Source organism: Rattus norvegicus, chromosome 20, assembly GCF_036323735.1.
Source record: "Rattus norvegicus strain BN/NHsdMcwi chromosome 20, GRCr8, whole genome shotgun sequence".
Classification (NCBI taxonomy): Eukaryota; Metazoa; Chordata; class Mammalia; order Rodentia; family Muridae; genus Rattus; species Rattus norvegicus.
Genome location: NC_086038.1, coordinates 29,204,864 through 29,220,928, shown reverse-complemented (window position 1 = coordinate 29,220,928; position 16,065 = coordinate 29,204,864). Strand labels below are relative to the sequence as shown.

The 16,065-nt window shown below is 50.8% G+C and overlaps 1 protein-coding gene across 1 annotated transcript in view; it reads left to right on the top strand.

The window, feature by feature from the left end:
• The window catches only part of Slc29a3 (solute carrier family 29 member 3), a 37,214-nt gene that overhangs the window by 7,371 nt on the left and 13,778 nt on the right, over nt 1–16,065 (top strand). The window contains exon 3 of the mRNA NM_181639.3: nt 14,476–14,558. Within this exon, the coding sequence (NP_853670.2) occupies nt 14,476–14,558 (83 nt within the window). The remainder of the gene's footprint in view (nt 1–14,475; nt 14,559–16,065) is intronic.

Genomic DNA, 16,065 nt, shown 5'->3' with positions numbered 1-16,065 from the left:
CACTGGTCCTGCTCCAACTGCCTAGCTACAGGGCAGTACTGCCCAGGAGCTGCCCATATAATTAAGGGCAGACACTCCACTCCAGGGTTAAAAGGAACCAGGATGAACTGACTTCAAAAAAGAGGAACTGGAGGATGGGCTAGCAGAGGGCTTGTTGGAGATCTGCTGACTGAGCCCCCGAGGTGCTGCTTGTACCCACCCACGCTGTGACTTACCACCCATAATCCATAGAATACCCTGACGGATTAGTGTTTTGTCCCCAATTTCCAGATGGGAAAACTGAGGCTCCCAGGTTTGAGATACGAGCCCAAGGTCATTTGCTAGCAAGTGACAGAACTGAGCTTTAGACCAAGCTTGAGCCCCTGTCATAATCACTGTGTCCCTAACTACCCCTGTCCCACCACAGTGGAGTCACCAAGGAGTTGCTATAAACTACCCACCCACTGGGTTCTGACTCACACATGTCCAGCTTTGTAGCCTGGGAAAAAAATCAAGATCAAAATCAAATGGCACTTAGTGGGGCAAAAAGCCATTACCACTAAATAGGCTAGGCTATAGCGCCAGAGACTGCAGGGAGCCTCCCCAAAGAATTTCCAGTGTCTGAGAACCTGGCAGTGAATGGCAAACCTCTTTTTCCTGCTTGGAGAACTAGATCAATCTACCTGGGAGTCCAAGGAATGACCTCTGTATAGCAGAATGTCTAGGAGTCCTGACGGGACCCTTCCGTAGCAAGGGGACTGGGGCTGGGTAACAGGGGCTGGAAGCTTGAAGCTGGGGGAGGCTTGGCTAATATAAGTGCATTGAGCTTAGTTGATTCTTCAGTGTATCTGTGTTGTCTCCAAGCTACATGTCAGCCAGAGATGATCTTAACCCTGTCTCAGAGATGCTTACCATGAGTGGGACTGGAGAGTCTACTAAGTGTGGCTAGGAAGACGGTTGCATAGTCCTCTTCCTCTTTCCAGGGCTTAAAGACAGAACCAGTGAGGCCTATGGAGCCTCAGGATAAGTGCTGTCTAAGGGGAACAAAAAGCAAGATCATGGGAAACCCTGAGAAAAGAAGGGGTTCCCTGGTTTCTTGCTTTCTGTGAACCTCTGTGAGGCTTGGACAGGCCCAGGGACCTCCCCTTTGTGAAGAAGTGAGAAGAGTTTGGGATCCTTTGTATCATTGGTTCACTGTACCTGGGAGAAAGCAGAGCCTGCTTCCGTAGGGCAGCTGGGAGAACCCAGTCTGCTGTGTGACAAGGATGCAGCGTGCTCTGTGGCCCTAGGTCTCTGAGGCAGTGGCATGTACTCGGTGCTCTGAAACCATGAGGAAGAAGGTCTCACATTTTTACCACTTGAGTGTGTCCTGAGGCCTTTACCGAAGCAGGCCACACAGCAGCCTCTTCTGAGCCTTTTCAGGTTCTCTGAGTCAGCCACTAGTTCTGTGGTGTTCAGCAGGCATCCTGCACCGGGCAGAGCCTTCATAAGCATGGTCTCCTGGCCCTTTGCGACTGATGTGTAGCAGTTCTGCAGGGAATATCACCCAGACTGAGCAGACACAGGAAGTTACTCCCAGGAACACATACGTGTGACAACTGGGGCTAAGCCAAGGATACTGTATGTCATCGCTGCCTTTAACTCCCCTGCCCTCCGTGTCTGCATTTCTAAATGCATCCACTTCTTTTTGACTGTAATATTCACTTCACCCGGTGAAGTCAATTTATGCACCAAAGCTGCCTCTCTGGGACGTTCTGTCTATGTGTAAAAATGTAGCAACCCATTCAACCTAGTGTGGCGGGGTGGGCCCATGTGTAATCCCAGGTACTTAGGAGGCAGAGGCAAGTTCAAGGCCCGTCTGGGTAACTTAGTGAGACCCTGCCTTAAAAGAAAAAGCAAAAAGAGGACGGGGGAGTGAACCCAGTGATAGAATATTTGCCTAGCGTGTGAGCGGTCCTAGGTCTGATCCCCAGTACATTAAGCCATTGAACAAGTAAAGCTCTTCTGTGCATACTGGTGTGAGGGGCAGGGTATAGTGGTGTATGTTAGGCAGGATGGATATAGCTGCCCTTGGATTTGATCCTGGGCCAGTGTCCTTGGAGACTTTGGGGAATGGAGATGGCACTTAGACTGGGGGTATTTACTAAGTTAGCAGGAGCAGGACTATGTAGTTGGAGCTAATGGAGAGATAGCTCAGAGGTTAAAAACACTCGATACAGGGGTTGGGGATTTAGCTCAGTGGTAGAGCGCTTGCCTAGCAAGCACAAGGCCCTGGGTTTGGTCCCCAGCTCCGAAAAAAAAACCCAAAAAACAAAACAAAACAAAAAAAAAACACTCGATACTCTTACAGAGGACCCAAGTTCAATTCCCACATGGTGGGTCACAACCATCTGTAAGTCCAGTTCTGGAGAATCCAATGCCCTCTTCTGGCCTCTCTGGATACCAGGAATGAATGCATGTGGCTCTCTCTCTCTCTCTCTCTCTCTCTCTCTCTCTCTCTCTCTCTCTCTCAGCATAAATACTTAAAAAACTTTTTTTTTTGTTAAAGGCAAAAAGAGGCAGGTCAGAGGAAAGGGCCCCAGAAAATGGTACATTGGTAAGTGTCTTAGTTCTGTTTTTACTGGTGTGAACAGACACCATGACCAAGGCAACTCTTAAAAAGGACAACATTTAATTGGGACCGGCTTACGGGTTCTGAGGTTTAAACCCATATCATCATGGTGGGAGCATGGCAGCATCCAGGCAGGCGTGGTGAGGAAGGAGCTGAGAGTTCTACATCTTATCCAAAGGCAAACAGGAGGAGACTGGCTTCCAGCCAGCTAGGTCGAGGGTCTTAAATCCCATGCCCACGGTGACACACTTCCTCCAACAAAGCCACACCTCCTAATAGTGCCACTCTCTGAGCCAAGTGTATTCAAAGCACCACAGTAAGAAAGGCAGGTGGTAGAAAGAAAATGAAGATGGAGCTCTGGCCTGGACCCATCCCATTGCTTCCTAGACTGTCACAGACTGTGGCCTACAATGTAAGACGCCTCCTGCCTTTGCGAGGTGTGAGGACCGTGTGTCCTCTGCTCACAGAGGGGTTGGAGTATGTGAGGAACCTGCTGGTGGCTGCTCAGATGAATAGGGCTGCGGCCCACATCAGGGTCAGGTAGGGTACCTGGCGTCTATTTAACTCCTAGCCCTACCTGCAGTCTCGCCTCCCAAGGTGCAGATGTGGTCAGCTGTCAGGGGGAGCAGACCTGCAGGACTGTTCCCAGTATAGGGACACTAATGTCCTATAGATAGGCAGATTTCTTGACATGGATTTCTTCCCAAATGGAAGAGGGGTAGTCTGTGTGGTTGTGAACTTTTTAAAATTCCACTCCTAAACAGTGAAGTGTGAGTGCTACCCCTCACCCTTCACACACTCCAAAGTGAACTAAGGCGCCTTCCTGAGCCCAGCTGCTGCTCAAAAGGAGATAGCGGTGGTCAGTAGGCTGCAAGGGCTTAGCTATCGGCCACAGAGTGTGGATAGGTGGCCATCAGGCATAAGGGTCAGCTGCCCCACTCCATGCTGGCTACCCACTGCTGCCTGTGTGGATGGCTGCTGTAAGCCATTTGTAAAAACCCAGAACCAAAACCGAGCCATTTTTAAGTTCCCCTGTCTACCCTCTGTTACCAACCACAGTCCAGCCAGCATGTGGTTCCCGGTGTGTAACACCTGTGCTGCCCTCTCAGTCCAGCTCCTCCCCTTCATGAGGAGCTGTCAGTCACAGCTCTGGCTCCCACTGCAGCTCTCCCTCCCTCTTATCTCTTTCCCCTGTTCACCATCCCTGCCCGGCCTGTACTGTCAACCAGGTTCTCCATCCCTTCCTGTCCCCTCCTCTGTCTGTCTGCCTGTCTGTCTGTCTTCCATGTATATCTTTAGACTCTAGAGACAATCTCCCCAGCATGACAGCCTGGGCCCTGGCGGTGGATGTCTTTTTAAGATGGTTGATTGATTGTTGTCAGTAAACTGATAGCAAGGCTGACTAGAGGTTTTGCATAAACTCAAAGTAACTTCTTTGTTTTTAAAGATTTATTTACCTATTTATTTTATTTATATGAGTACACCATAATTGTCCTCAGACACACCAGAAGAGGGCATCGGATCCCATTACAGATGGTTGTGAGCCACCGTGTGGTTGCTGGGAATTGAACTCAGGACCTCTGGAAGAGCAGTCAGTGCTCTTCACCGCTGAGCCATCTCTCCAGGCCCAGAGTACCTTTCTTAAGGGCAGTCCTTGGCTGAGAAAGTTCTGTAGGGACATTGGAGGGCCTGAGTTTCCATTAGATTGTCAGTGGTTTGTGTGTGTGTGTGTGTGTTTGTGTGTGTGTGTGTATGTGTGTGCGCTTATCTATCTGTCCATCTGTATCTGGGTGTCTATGTGTGTGTGTGTCTGTGTGTGTGTTTTATCTATCTGTCCATCTCAATCTATGTGTGTATGTATGTGTATGTGTTTCTGTGTGTCTGTGTGTCTATGTGTCTGTGTGTGAGTGAGTATGTCTTGTGTGTATCTGTGTGAGTGTATGTGTCTGTATATGGGTGTGTGTGTCTGCTGTGTATGAGTGTGTGTCTGTGTGTGAGAGTGTATCTGTGTGAATATATGGATGTGTGTGTTTGTGTCTATGTGTGAGTGTGTCTGAGTGTGTCTGTGTGTGAGTGTGTATGTGTATGTATGAATGTGTGTATATCTATGAGTATGTGTGTGTCTATGTGTGTGTGAATGTATGTGTGTCTATCTATGAGTATGTGTGTGTGTCTGTGTGTGAGTGTGTGTGAATGAGTGTGCACATGTGTATGCACACCTGAATTTGGTCACAACCTGTAGCTTTGACCCCACATGAATATTATGAGAAGCTTGTTACCACAATGGAAACACTGTGTGTGTAGGAGGAAGCACCTGGTAGGGCTAGCATAGAGGCCCTGAACAGTGATGTCTCAGGCATGGCCCTTGTCCGTCACTGATACATGGGCCCCACCTCGGATCTATAGAAGCTGCCCTGTGCAGACATGATTAGATGGGTTATAAAGGTTTTCTAAGAAAGTCACCTTCCTATGTCCTCATGGCTTAGGAGGCAGAGAGACAAGCAGACTTGGACATTCCTGGTGACTGTAGTGTGTGTGTGTCTCCTTTTTCTCTGACCCTTTCTGCCTCCTGAGTGGTGGGATTTAAGGCCTGCACCACCACTACCTGGCTTATTTCTTTACTCTTAAAAGATGGACATGAAACTCTTCTCACTTCTGTGGCCCCCCACAGAAGGCTGGCTGTTTCTGCTGTAAGAGGAATAGAAAGAGGAACAGGACAGATGCTGGCTTGTCCTTCTGGGGCCTAGAGAAAGCTTGGCAGGGGCAGGGTGGGTGGGTAGAAAGAACAGTGCTGTTTTACTCCTCCTCCTGAAGTAGGAGGACCATGGTTTGGGAGAGCCAGTTGGTTTCTGTGTTTCACCCTTATTAGTGAATAAGAGTTTCATGCCCATCTTTAAGAGTAAAGAAATAAGCCAGGTAGTGGTGGTGCAGGCCTTAAATCCCAGCACTCGGGAGGCAGAGGCAGGTGGATCTCTGAGTTTGAGGCCAGCCTGGTCTACAGTATAAGTTCCAAGACAGCCAGGGCTACACAGAGAAACCTTGTTTTGAAAAACAAAAACAAGCAAACAAGCAAAAAAGGAGTGAAGAGAAGTGGGCCGGTGAGATGAGGACCTGAGGTCAGATTCCCAGCACCCACATAACAAAGCCCACACAAGCAGTTTGTGTGTGGAACCACAGCCTTGAGGGTTAGAGATGAGAGAATCCATGGTGCTTGCTGGCCAGTCTAGCCAAAGCTGTGAGCTACAGGTTCTGTGGGAGACCCTGACTCAAAAATAAAATGGACACCTCACACTGACCGCTGACCTTCACACTCACAAATACATACATGTACAAGAACACATACCATCCATGTGTGTATATATGCATAAAATGAGATGAGACCTGGCTGCATATAAAACCATCCTGTGAGGCCCAGAGATCAAATACTTGAGGCTTCCCAGGCCCCAGGAGACTCAGTAAGGCTACTGTCTTAGGGAGGGATGACAGGAGGGACTACATCTCTGTGTTTACAGAAGGATGAGGGCCACCCTTGGCCCTGGACTGTCTCTAGCTTGCCTATATTGGTGGTACAGGCCTGGGTACAAACCAGATTGTACAGGGTTGGGAGATATGTGTGGATACCAAAAGATGGAGCAGACATTTCTCTCAACCCCACAGCCTGTCAAGCTGGGAGGCTAAAGCCAAGGCTCCAGGGAAGAGCATTCCTAATATCTTGCAGCCTCTGGGGACTTTGGACCTTGGCATCCCTGGGTCTGCCTACTCTTCCCCGGACTTGTGTGCCCAGCCTCTCTTTTTAATGTGTGTCCCATGGCTTCGAAATGGAGCTCACCCCACCCTCCTCATTCTAGCCAGATACAAGACTTCCTTTCCAAATCAGGGCTCACCCCAGGGCTGTAAGACTAACTTAGGCTCAGAGCAGGGCTCCTGGACCCACGGCGGAAGCAGATGATGCCAAAAGTATGAGGTTAGAGATGACCTGGCTGTGTGGACCCTGGGGCCCAATGCAGGAACAGTCAGTCTCCCGGGGGCGGCCTGAAAGGGAAGGCAGACAGAGCTCCCTACAGGGAGAGAAGCACCAAGACTGACTTTCTAGGAGTCCTAAGGAAAAGGAAGTAAGGACCTGGTTGGGGGAAGGGCAGCGAGATCAGAGTACCTTTTTTTTTTTTTTTTTTAAGCTCCTGACCCACAGGAAGGAAGAACCAGCCAGCCCTGAAGGAAAGAGAAATTGCTGTCCAGTCAGGCAGTCTTGTGCAATGTGCGGCATAGGGAAGAGAGCCGGTGCTTCCTTCTGGCAGGGAGGTGAAAAAGGAGTGCTCCCTTAGGGTAGGGAGGGGAGGAGGGGTGCTCCTGACTCTATGCAGTCAGGGAAAGTATCATTAGCCCAAGATAGTAGCCCAAGATAGCCCAAGGAGCCAAGGGATCCAGGGCTGAGGGGACCATTTGATGGGGGTTCCCCATCCTTGGGACCTATGGTGCCTCAGTCTAGCTGGCTGAGTCTTCCCTATCCGATTCCAACTCAAGCTTGTTCTATCCCTTGGACCCCCCACCCCTAATCCCATTCCCCCACTTGGAAGTGGCACAGCCTCCAAGCTTCGCCATGCCCCAGGCCCATGTCCCCTACATGGGACCTCAGGCACACAGGCAGCCACTGTCTTCCCTCTGTTTACCTCTCACCTCGTTCAGACGGGGAGTGGACTGTACCAGCATCCTTAACTTCCCAGGCCATGGAATCAGGCAGCTGAAGGCAGGAGCCTGCATGGCCGGCTGTTCTCGGCTGCAGCCCGCTCACTGCTGCTAATTTCATGGCCCTGTGATCCAGGTAACGCTCTGCCGCCCTGAGCTACCGTCCCCGGGCTGGAATCACTTTCTTTACCCTGCAGGAGCCCAGCTGCCTCCTCCACTGCAGACTGGAGGTGGGGGCCACACAGAACTGTTCAGTGACAGTAGCTTCAGACTCCGAGGCTCGTGACTAATGTACTCTGCTTATATCAAAGCGCCCAAATGGCATTCTGAGGAGAGAATTTTACCCAAGGCCTGCCAGAGATAAACGGTCTCATTTCAGGGCCTCCCTGCCCAGAGAAACCTTCTTACCTGGACCCTGAGCCCAGAATCAGATTCTTCCAGAAGAGCAGCTTAGCACGGGGCCTCTCAGCGAGGTGGCTGGAGGAAGTTCTCTGCTGGAAAATGGCCTCACATCTGGCAGGCTGATTCAGCTAGGCTTTCGAATTTCATTTGAAGAGTGGTCCTCTGGTTCCTAGTTTTCACACCGGAGCACAGCAGATGAAAATGGGTTTCCTTATCACACTGCTAGTGAACACGTATGCCCTGCCTGGCCAGGAGTGGCCTGTTACACTCATGGGCCATTGAGAGGTTGCTGGAACCAGCTACCCCCTCAGCCAGATTCTGCCCATAGTCTAGGGTCTATCCATACCTGCCTGGGAGGTTTTAGGGGTACTGACACCATCGGGAAGAGGCTTGGAAATCTGCCCACCGCTGCCCACCATGCTACCTTCGGTCCGGCCTGGTTTTGTAGGGCCCGGTACAGAGCGCAGGGTCTCACATATGCCAGGCATGCACTCCACCACCAAGCCACACCCCAGCCCATCTGTCCTCTTGAAAGTGATCTCTGCTTAACCACTGGCCATGTCCATCCATCCCCTGGGGCCAATCAAGGCAAGAGCTTTCTTTTTAACTCTGTGTAGAGCTATTAGCTATTAGCCTGTGTAAATGCCCAGGGTATGAGGAAAGACAATGCCCACATTCCTGGTCACGGGGCAGACAGAGAGAAGAGGATCAAACCCCAACATTTGCTGCCTTGGGGCAGAAGAATATGACAGTCCCTACAGGAGAAAGCATGGCTTGCATAGATAGGCTACAAGATCCTCTTGAAAGGCTTGTCTTGTAAGGGTTCATGATTCGCCAAAGAATGACACCCGGACTTAAATAATACATAACCACAAAGAGTGTTTTTTTTTTTTTTTTTGGTTCTTTTTTTTTTTTTTTATTCTTTTTTTCGGAGCTGGGGACCGAACCCAGGGCCTTGCGCTTCCTAGGCAAGCGCTCTACCACTGAGCTAAATCCCCAACCCCCACAAAGAGTGTTTTATTCTGCAGAAGTTCAGCATGCTAGGGTCTCCCCATTACTAAGATAGAGAGACCACCAAGTGAGCTTACAGGCCTGACTTGAAGCACAGTAGGGAATTCTGGGTTAGGTGGCCTCTATGTTAATCTGTTGGGTCCATCTCTACACACATTCCATTACCAGGGTGTGGGGTCTGGAAACTTTTGGCTGAGGAAGTCTGGAAACTGCTGCTGACCCATTATCCTTGCCTCAGGCCATGTGGCGGGGCAGCTTCTGAGGGCAGGACTTGCCTGGATTTGCCCAGTTCTTGGAAGCTTCGTCTCCTGAACTTCCCATTTGAAGCCTGTCATGGAGTCAGCCTGACCTTCTCACTCTCACTACTGTGGCCATGATAGAGTATGGGCTTATGCAACATGTGGGGATTACAGAGTAAAATGGTAGGTGTCCCTCCAGACGTCCCATGTGGGAAGGGCCTGCCACCACGATCAGATGTGCACCCCTGAACTGTAGCCACCTTGTGTGGTTAAGGGTGAACCTCAGTGGACAACTCTGGATGTGAACCTCCTTGTCCTCCATCTTGTTTGAGCCACTGTCTTTGTGTTGTCCCTGAATACTCCAGGCTAGCTGGCCCATGAGAATTCCCCTCTGCCTCTCGTCTCCCCACCTGAGCCTTAGGATGACAGACATGTGCTTCAGATCCAGTTTTACCTGGGTCCTCAGTTTTACCATGTTTTTTTTTGTTTTGTTTTGTTTTGTTTTATCAGCTCCAAACAAGCTTGAGTTATCTGAGAAGAATCTCAGTTGAGAAAATGCCTCCATCAATTTGTCTGTAGGCAAGCTTGTGGGGACATTTTTCTTAGTGATTGACGGACATGGCAGGACCCAGCCCACTGGAGTCAGTGTGAGCCCTGGGTAGGGTCGGTGGTCCTGGAGGGTCTAAGAAAGCATCCTGAGTGAACCATGAGGAGGAGTATGCCAGTAAGTGGAATTCCTCTATGGCCTCTGTCAGTACTTTCCTCTGTGGTGGAGTATGGCCTGGGCAATGAAAGATGAATTAACCCTTTCCTCCCCCACGTGATGGTGATGGTGTTTCTCATGGTAACAGTAACCCTAACTAAGACGTGGGGATTTACCCACTGGGCCGCCTCCCTCATCCCAGCCTTGGGCATCTAATTTGTAAAAATGTGGCCTATCCCAGCCCTGCCTTGCGCTGACAGATTGCTTAAGGACAGAGGGTGGTGTGGGAGCTGCAGCATCCAGATGCTCTGCATGGCTTTTGTCCGCCCACTTTAGTCACCGTGGGTGCCAAGGTAGCCTTTGGTGTCATCTCCACAGTCTGCTACCCAGCCCTTCCTGAGCCAGGCAACCCAGGGAGATGATGGCGGGCGTGGGTCTCACTTCACCCTGGCTTTGGGCACTCAGAGTGGGACTGATGCCCCCTCTGACAGACATTAGCACCCTTGAAGCATGGCTGTCTGGAATTCTGGAATTCTGGAGTGTCCAGTGCCCCACTAAGGGCAGCAAGGCCTCAGGTTGGCTCCCAGAGGGAACATGGCAAGGTAGCATCACCTCACGCCGAGTCTCCTCTGCACATCGCCCTCTTAGTCTCTGGACACACTGCCCTCCCCCTAGTCATCCCAGCTGCCACCCAGACTGGTACTGGTCCTCCTGGAAGCCCCTGGCCACCCCTCCTTCTGTGTCCACCATACAGCATCTCTTGTGCCACAGCGATATGCTTCCCACGTCCCCCAAAGTCAGTCAGGCACGGAGGCACGTCTGCTCATGAGCATGTACGCTGTGCTGCGAGCACACGGAAGTGAGACAACAGCAAAGGAAGGAGTTAAAACAGAAGGTGCTGTTGGTGTGGACAGTGGCTGCCGAGCCATGACTGAGGGCCTGAGGTCCTACGAGGTTCAGATCTTGTGCCTGGGGCCCAACCTGCTAAGGTAGAAAAGCCTGCTTGGTGAGGTCCCTACCCTTCTACTCTGTCACTGTCTTCTGTCTGCTGTCCCACAAGGCCCACTTGGCCTTCTGGCCTTCAGGAGGCTGTGTAAAGAGCACCATCATGAAGCTCTACAGGGCTTGGGCATAGCCACCTCCTCGAGGGGTTTCTACCAGGAGTCAGAGTGAAGGACAAGGATGTAAAATTGGCACAGAGAATAAACACAGGCTTCAGGACCCTAGAGCAGCCACAGCTTAGCAACAAATATGGCTGGCTAACACCCAGCTCCATGGCTGTGTCCCCAGAAGCCGTGGGAACTGTACCACATTTCAGAACTGCAGGTAGGATGGGAAGGACAAGCAACTTAATCTTCAAGCATCTTTTCGTTTCCTCCCTCACATTGGCCAGAGTTAAATCTGGGGCATTGATTCAACCTCCTGCTCTGTGATGCTTTGCATATGCTTGGCCCAGGGAGTGGCACTATTAGAAGGTGTGGCCTTCTTGGAGGAAGTGTTATCACTGTGGGGGTGGGCTTGGAGACCCTCCTCCTAGCTGCCTGAGGAGCTTCCTGGCTTCCTTCCGGTAAAGATGTAGAACGATACTGGCATGCTCCTGCTTTGATGATAATGGACTGAACCTCCGAACCTGTAAGCCAGCACCAATTAAATGTGGTCCTTTATAAAACTTGCATTGGTCATGATGTCTGTTCACAGCAATAAAACCCTAACTAAGACATGGACCTTCTGGGAGAGGTCCTTTGCACGGCAGACAGTGTGCAGGTTTGATGGACCTGGGGAGCACATATTTATCAAGTGTCATTTACTAGAATTAGGGCATTTCCACAGAGAGGTGACAAGGTGAGGCTGGGGACCAGTGTTCCCAGCAAGCAGACCTTTGTTCCCCTGAAGGCAAGTACAGCCCCGAGGTCCAGGTTTGTCTCGGCAGGGTTCTTTCTGATGAGGCTAAACCACTGGAGTTCCAAGCTCCCTTGGGTTCCTGACAGAACCTAGTATCTGGTGGCTGGACACCCAACAGCTTCTGTTCTTACAGGAGACCAGCCTCAGCAACTTGGGGTCACCTGCAGGTCCTCAATATATGGGGTTCCCAGAAGGCTATCTGTCTCCTCAAAGTCAGCAGAGGAGAAGAATCTAGCCAGATCCCATCTGGTATTTAGGGACATTCAGTCATGCATGCCTGTCACATTTGCTTACCTCCCTTGGCTAGAAGCCCATACTTGAGGAATACAGGATTCCAGACCCAGAATGCCCCTGGTGGAGGTTATGGGGCCATCTTAAGTGTCTGCCAACAGGCTGGGCAACTTGGTGAGACTGTGTCTCAAAATAAAGAGACCTAGGGCTGTAGCTCAATAATAGAGTGCTTGCCTATAGGCACGGAGCCCTAGCTTAATTTCCTAATCTCTCTCTCTCTCTCTCTCTCTCTCTCTCTCTCACACACACACACACACACACACACACACACACACACAGAGTCACAGACTCATACTTATACATGCTCATACACACACACACACACAGTCACAGACTCATACATGCTCATACACACACATTCACATACACATTCACACCCTCACACACACATTCACATTCACACAACATCACTGACACATATGCTCACAGTCACATATGTACATGCACACACTCTCCCCCCTTTCTCCCTCTCCCACCCCCACACAGTACAAACACTATATTTGCATGGGAGGCACCGGGCCCACTTTATTTCACCGTCTGCAGTTCCAGAACCTGCTTATGGACTGATGGCCCGGCCTGAGTCCATTCCCCCCACTGGCTTGTCTATCCTAAAGTACAGAAATGGGCTTAGTCAACAGCAAGGAACTCGGAGTCTCCTGCAGTTGTCAGTGCAGAAAAAGCTTCCCAACTTTAAAAGGCGCAGTCTTCAGCTTGGCCGTATGCAAACCAGAACATCCAGTTACCTGGCAAATCCTTGTCCCTAAAACACCCAGGGACTCTGAACCTGCTTGGAAAAAGCAAACCGGGTTCTCCACCCCATGTGAGTGAAGTCACAGTTCCAGGTCTGGCCAGGGGATAGAGGGAGCCTGCCAAGGACAGAGGCGTTCCACTTCTCCTCTAGCCTTTGTCTCCCGCTCTCTCCTTTCCTCCTCGGCCTGCCTGGCCTCACATGGACTCAGCCAGTGTGTCAGGAGGTAATTGACTGACTGCCCAGCTCATGGCAGGCTCTGCTGAGCCCATCGGGGCAGGGACAATGAGGGGGCACCTGAGAGGCAGAAGGCTATTTCTAAGACTCACGGGTGATGAGCTACGATTATCATTTTAATTTCAAGGCTGTCACCTTACAGTTAGGTGTCCCTTCCAAAGAGCACAAAGCCCTCAGCAGCCTTCAAGGGACCTGAGAGGGTCTGTGCCACAGCCAGGAGCCCAGGCATTTATGCCTCTCTGTTCCCTGGCATCAGACCCTCTGTCCAGGCCTGACCACAGCCCCACTGCTCCGGTACCTCTCCTTACCCCCATGCACTGTCTCCAAATCAGGTCCCACCTCCTCCCTGGAACTCCGTGAATCTCTTCTCTCTTCTGGCCAGCCAAACAACAGCAACTGTAAAAACCTGGCAGGAAATTCTCACAGCTCTCTGGGTTTGGAGCTGTGAAAAAGCCTTCACACTCCTTCTGTTACTCCCAGTGGGATGTACCGTGTTCCTGGGATGGCACGTGTGCATGTGCGCAAGCACGTGTGTGTGTGTGTGTGTGTGTGTGTGTGTGTGTGTGTGTACATCTTGGACTCCTTCATCATAGACAGGATGAGAGTTTTACACACACATGTACTTCTTTGCACTTGGCTCCTGTGATCTCTTTTCTCAGTTGTGTGTTGTATTTCTTAAGCACTCCAGAGTGCAGTACTCTCATGCTGCCTTTTCTTTGCTTAGAGTTAAGTGGCTTAATCCATTTAAATCCCCCCTGTTTGTTACACAGCGAATGCTTAACGTGTGTAAGCCTTACTGCAGCTCAAAGCTCGTCTGGGGTTCATGACCAAAGCAAGATAGTCAGCCCTTGGCTGGCTTTCCTCTTCTCTCCCTCCTTCTTCCTCTCTTTCTTCCTCCATAGCACCCCTCCGGCTCCTCGCCCCTCTCTGTAGTGCTAGGGGATAGAAGCCTGGACCTCCTCACTGAAGGCCTCTGTGTTCCCCTCGCCCACAGTTAATTTGTTGTGGTTGACTTTAAAGATGCCTAGGCCCAGAGACAATGCCCATTCAATCAAGTCTCTCCTAATGAGCGGGCAGCTGTTGGGGTTTTCAGAGATTCCTCCAGTTTGTACTAGGCTAGTCTGTACCCCTGAGTCCCAGCCTGCTGTGGTGTGTGTGTGCGTGCGTGCGTGTGCGCACGCATTCATGTCTGTCTGTCTGTCTGTCCGTGAGCCCTCTCCAGCTCCCTGAGGATTGCCCTTTCTCCTGGCTCATCATGGAGGTATTTCCTCTTCTGGCTTTGACCTGCAGTAGCTGAGTCTCCTATAAACTGGGGTGTGGTCTAAATGGTCTGAGAGGGCCAGCGAGGGTGGGGTTTTCCTTTCAGTTATATATTGAGCTCCGTTCCCATTATCCAGTCTGTGGCTTGGGTAAGTGGAGCATCGGAGTCTGGGCCTCCCAGGAGCTGAGAACAATGTCAAAGCTGACCCTGTGATCCCAGCGCTCAGCACAGCTGTTCTTGGAGGCTGTTGGTTGAGTGAAGCATCAGGTTGGAGATGCGGGCGGGACCGCATGAAGTGGGGTGAACTTAGCCATGGCTCCTAGGTGTCTGGGGACAGGGAAAGCAACCCTCCCTTAGACCCTCACTACCCTTGAGTGACAAGCAGCCTCCTTCCTTGTCTGTTTCTAGAACTACTTTGAGAGCTACCTGGCGGTTGCTTCCACTGTGCCTTCCCTGCTGTTTCTGGTGGCTAACTTCCTGCTTGTCAACAGGTAGGTCAACCGCCTCCCTCCCCTGACCTTACCCCCCACCCCACCCCCACCTCCTCCATTCTCCCTCTATCCCCAGTCTACAGCAGGAGTTTCCTGCTTAAATAGTGATTCTCCAAATTGGAGGCAGGCAGTTCAGCCTTGTCACATTTACAGATTGGAGTGGGTGCTCCAGTCAGGGGTCACTGTTCATTTATAGCCACTTACAGTGACACCCAGGTAAGGGCCATCTCCCTTGGGCCTATAGGACCTTGGGCTCTTGTAGCCAGGGCTTGCTGTGTGGCCGCAAGGCCTGAGAAAGCTGTTCTTCTATATGCTCTGAGAGCAGCCAGTCACTAACAGCACCCACTGAACTGTCCCACCTGCAGGAAGCAGTCACCATTATAATATGTTGTCCCCTGCTCATAGTGGGAGCTTATAGGTAAAGATTGCAAAAGGCTTCTGGATAACACCATGGACGATGGAAATATTTGAGAGATAAGTAAGTTGGTATGATCTATAGACTCTGCTGCCTATCTCTTCCTGTCCAGTCTCAGTTCGACTTGACAATGGCAACAGAGACAGTATTTCACCTGCATTTTCCTGAAGCTGTCTTTAGGGAATAAGCATGGCCTTAGTGTGGTCCAAAATCTTGGACTTCCCTTGAGCACAGCTCATAGAAACCTCAGATCCCTGGTGACAAACTTACTGAGCTCTGGTCACTTAGTAGTAACTCCTGGATCTCCTGCTGAAAAGCATTCTAAGGCAGATCTGGCCCAGCAAGGGTGCTGCGGTCAATTAGTAATGTCTGCTCTGGGTACAGGAGGAAAGAGCAGAAAGCACCCTGTGTGTTAAGCCTGTGCATAGAGCAGTCTTTCTAAACAGGCAAAGTTGTATAGAAGATCTCAAAGCATAGTGGCTTATAGCAGTAACAGTAATTAGTTTCTTTTACTATCTGGGATTCTGGAGTCAGCCAGGCTCAGCTGGAGCAAGCTGATGCTGTAGACAGCACTGGGGCTGGAGATGCGCATCCTTTCCCACCTCCCTGCCTGTCTCATCATTGGCTTGTTCACATGGGGTCAGACACTGTTCCCATTGTGACTGAAGAGCAAATGTTCTGTGAGAGCTGGGGACGGGCCACATAGTGTCCCTTTCGTCATACTCAACTGATTAAGCTGTCATAAAGCCTCCTCTATTTCTAGGGGACAGGGACCCTGTCTCCCCATGGAGGGAGTGCCAAAGAACCTGTATCCCTCTAAAACCAAAGTGTAGTCTGAGAGAGAACTCAGCCTCACCTCCTGGCCCCTAGGGCTACCTACAATAGTCTCCTCCCAGATGCCTAGCCTTCAGACATCCACCCTTTGGGGTGAAAGTGATATGGGGAAATTTGGAGGTGTCTTTGAGTTCAACAGAGCCTTTCTGAGCTTAGGTGACCTTAGGTGGGGGTGAGGCAGGAAGAGGTTGCAGAAAACTCAAGGGCCACCTTTTAAGCCACCCAAGCCAGTGACTTTTGGGTTCTTGTGTTGCTAAA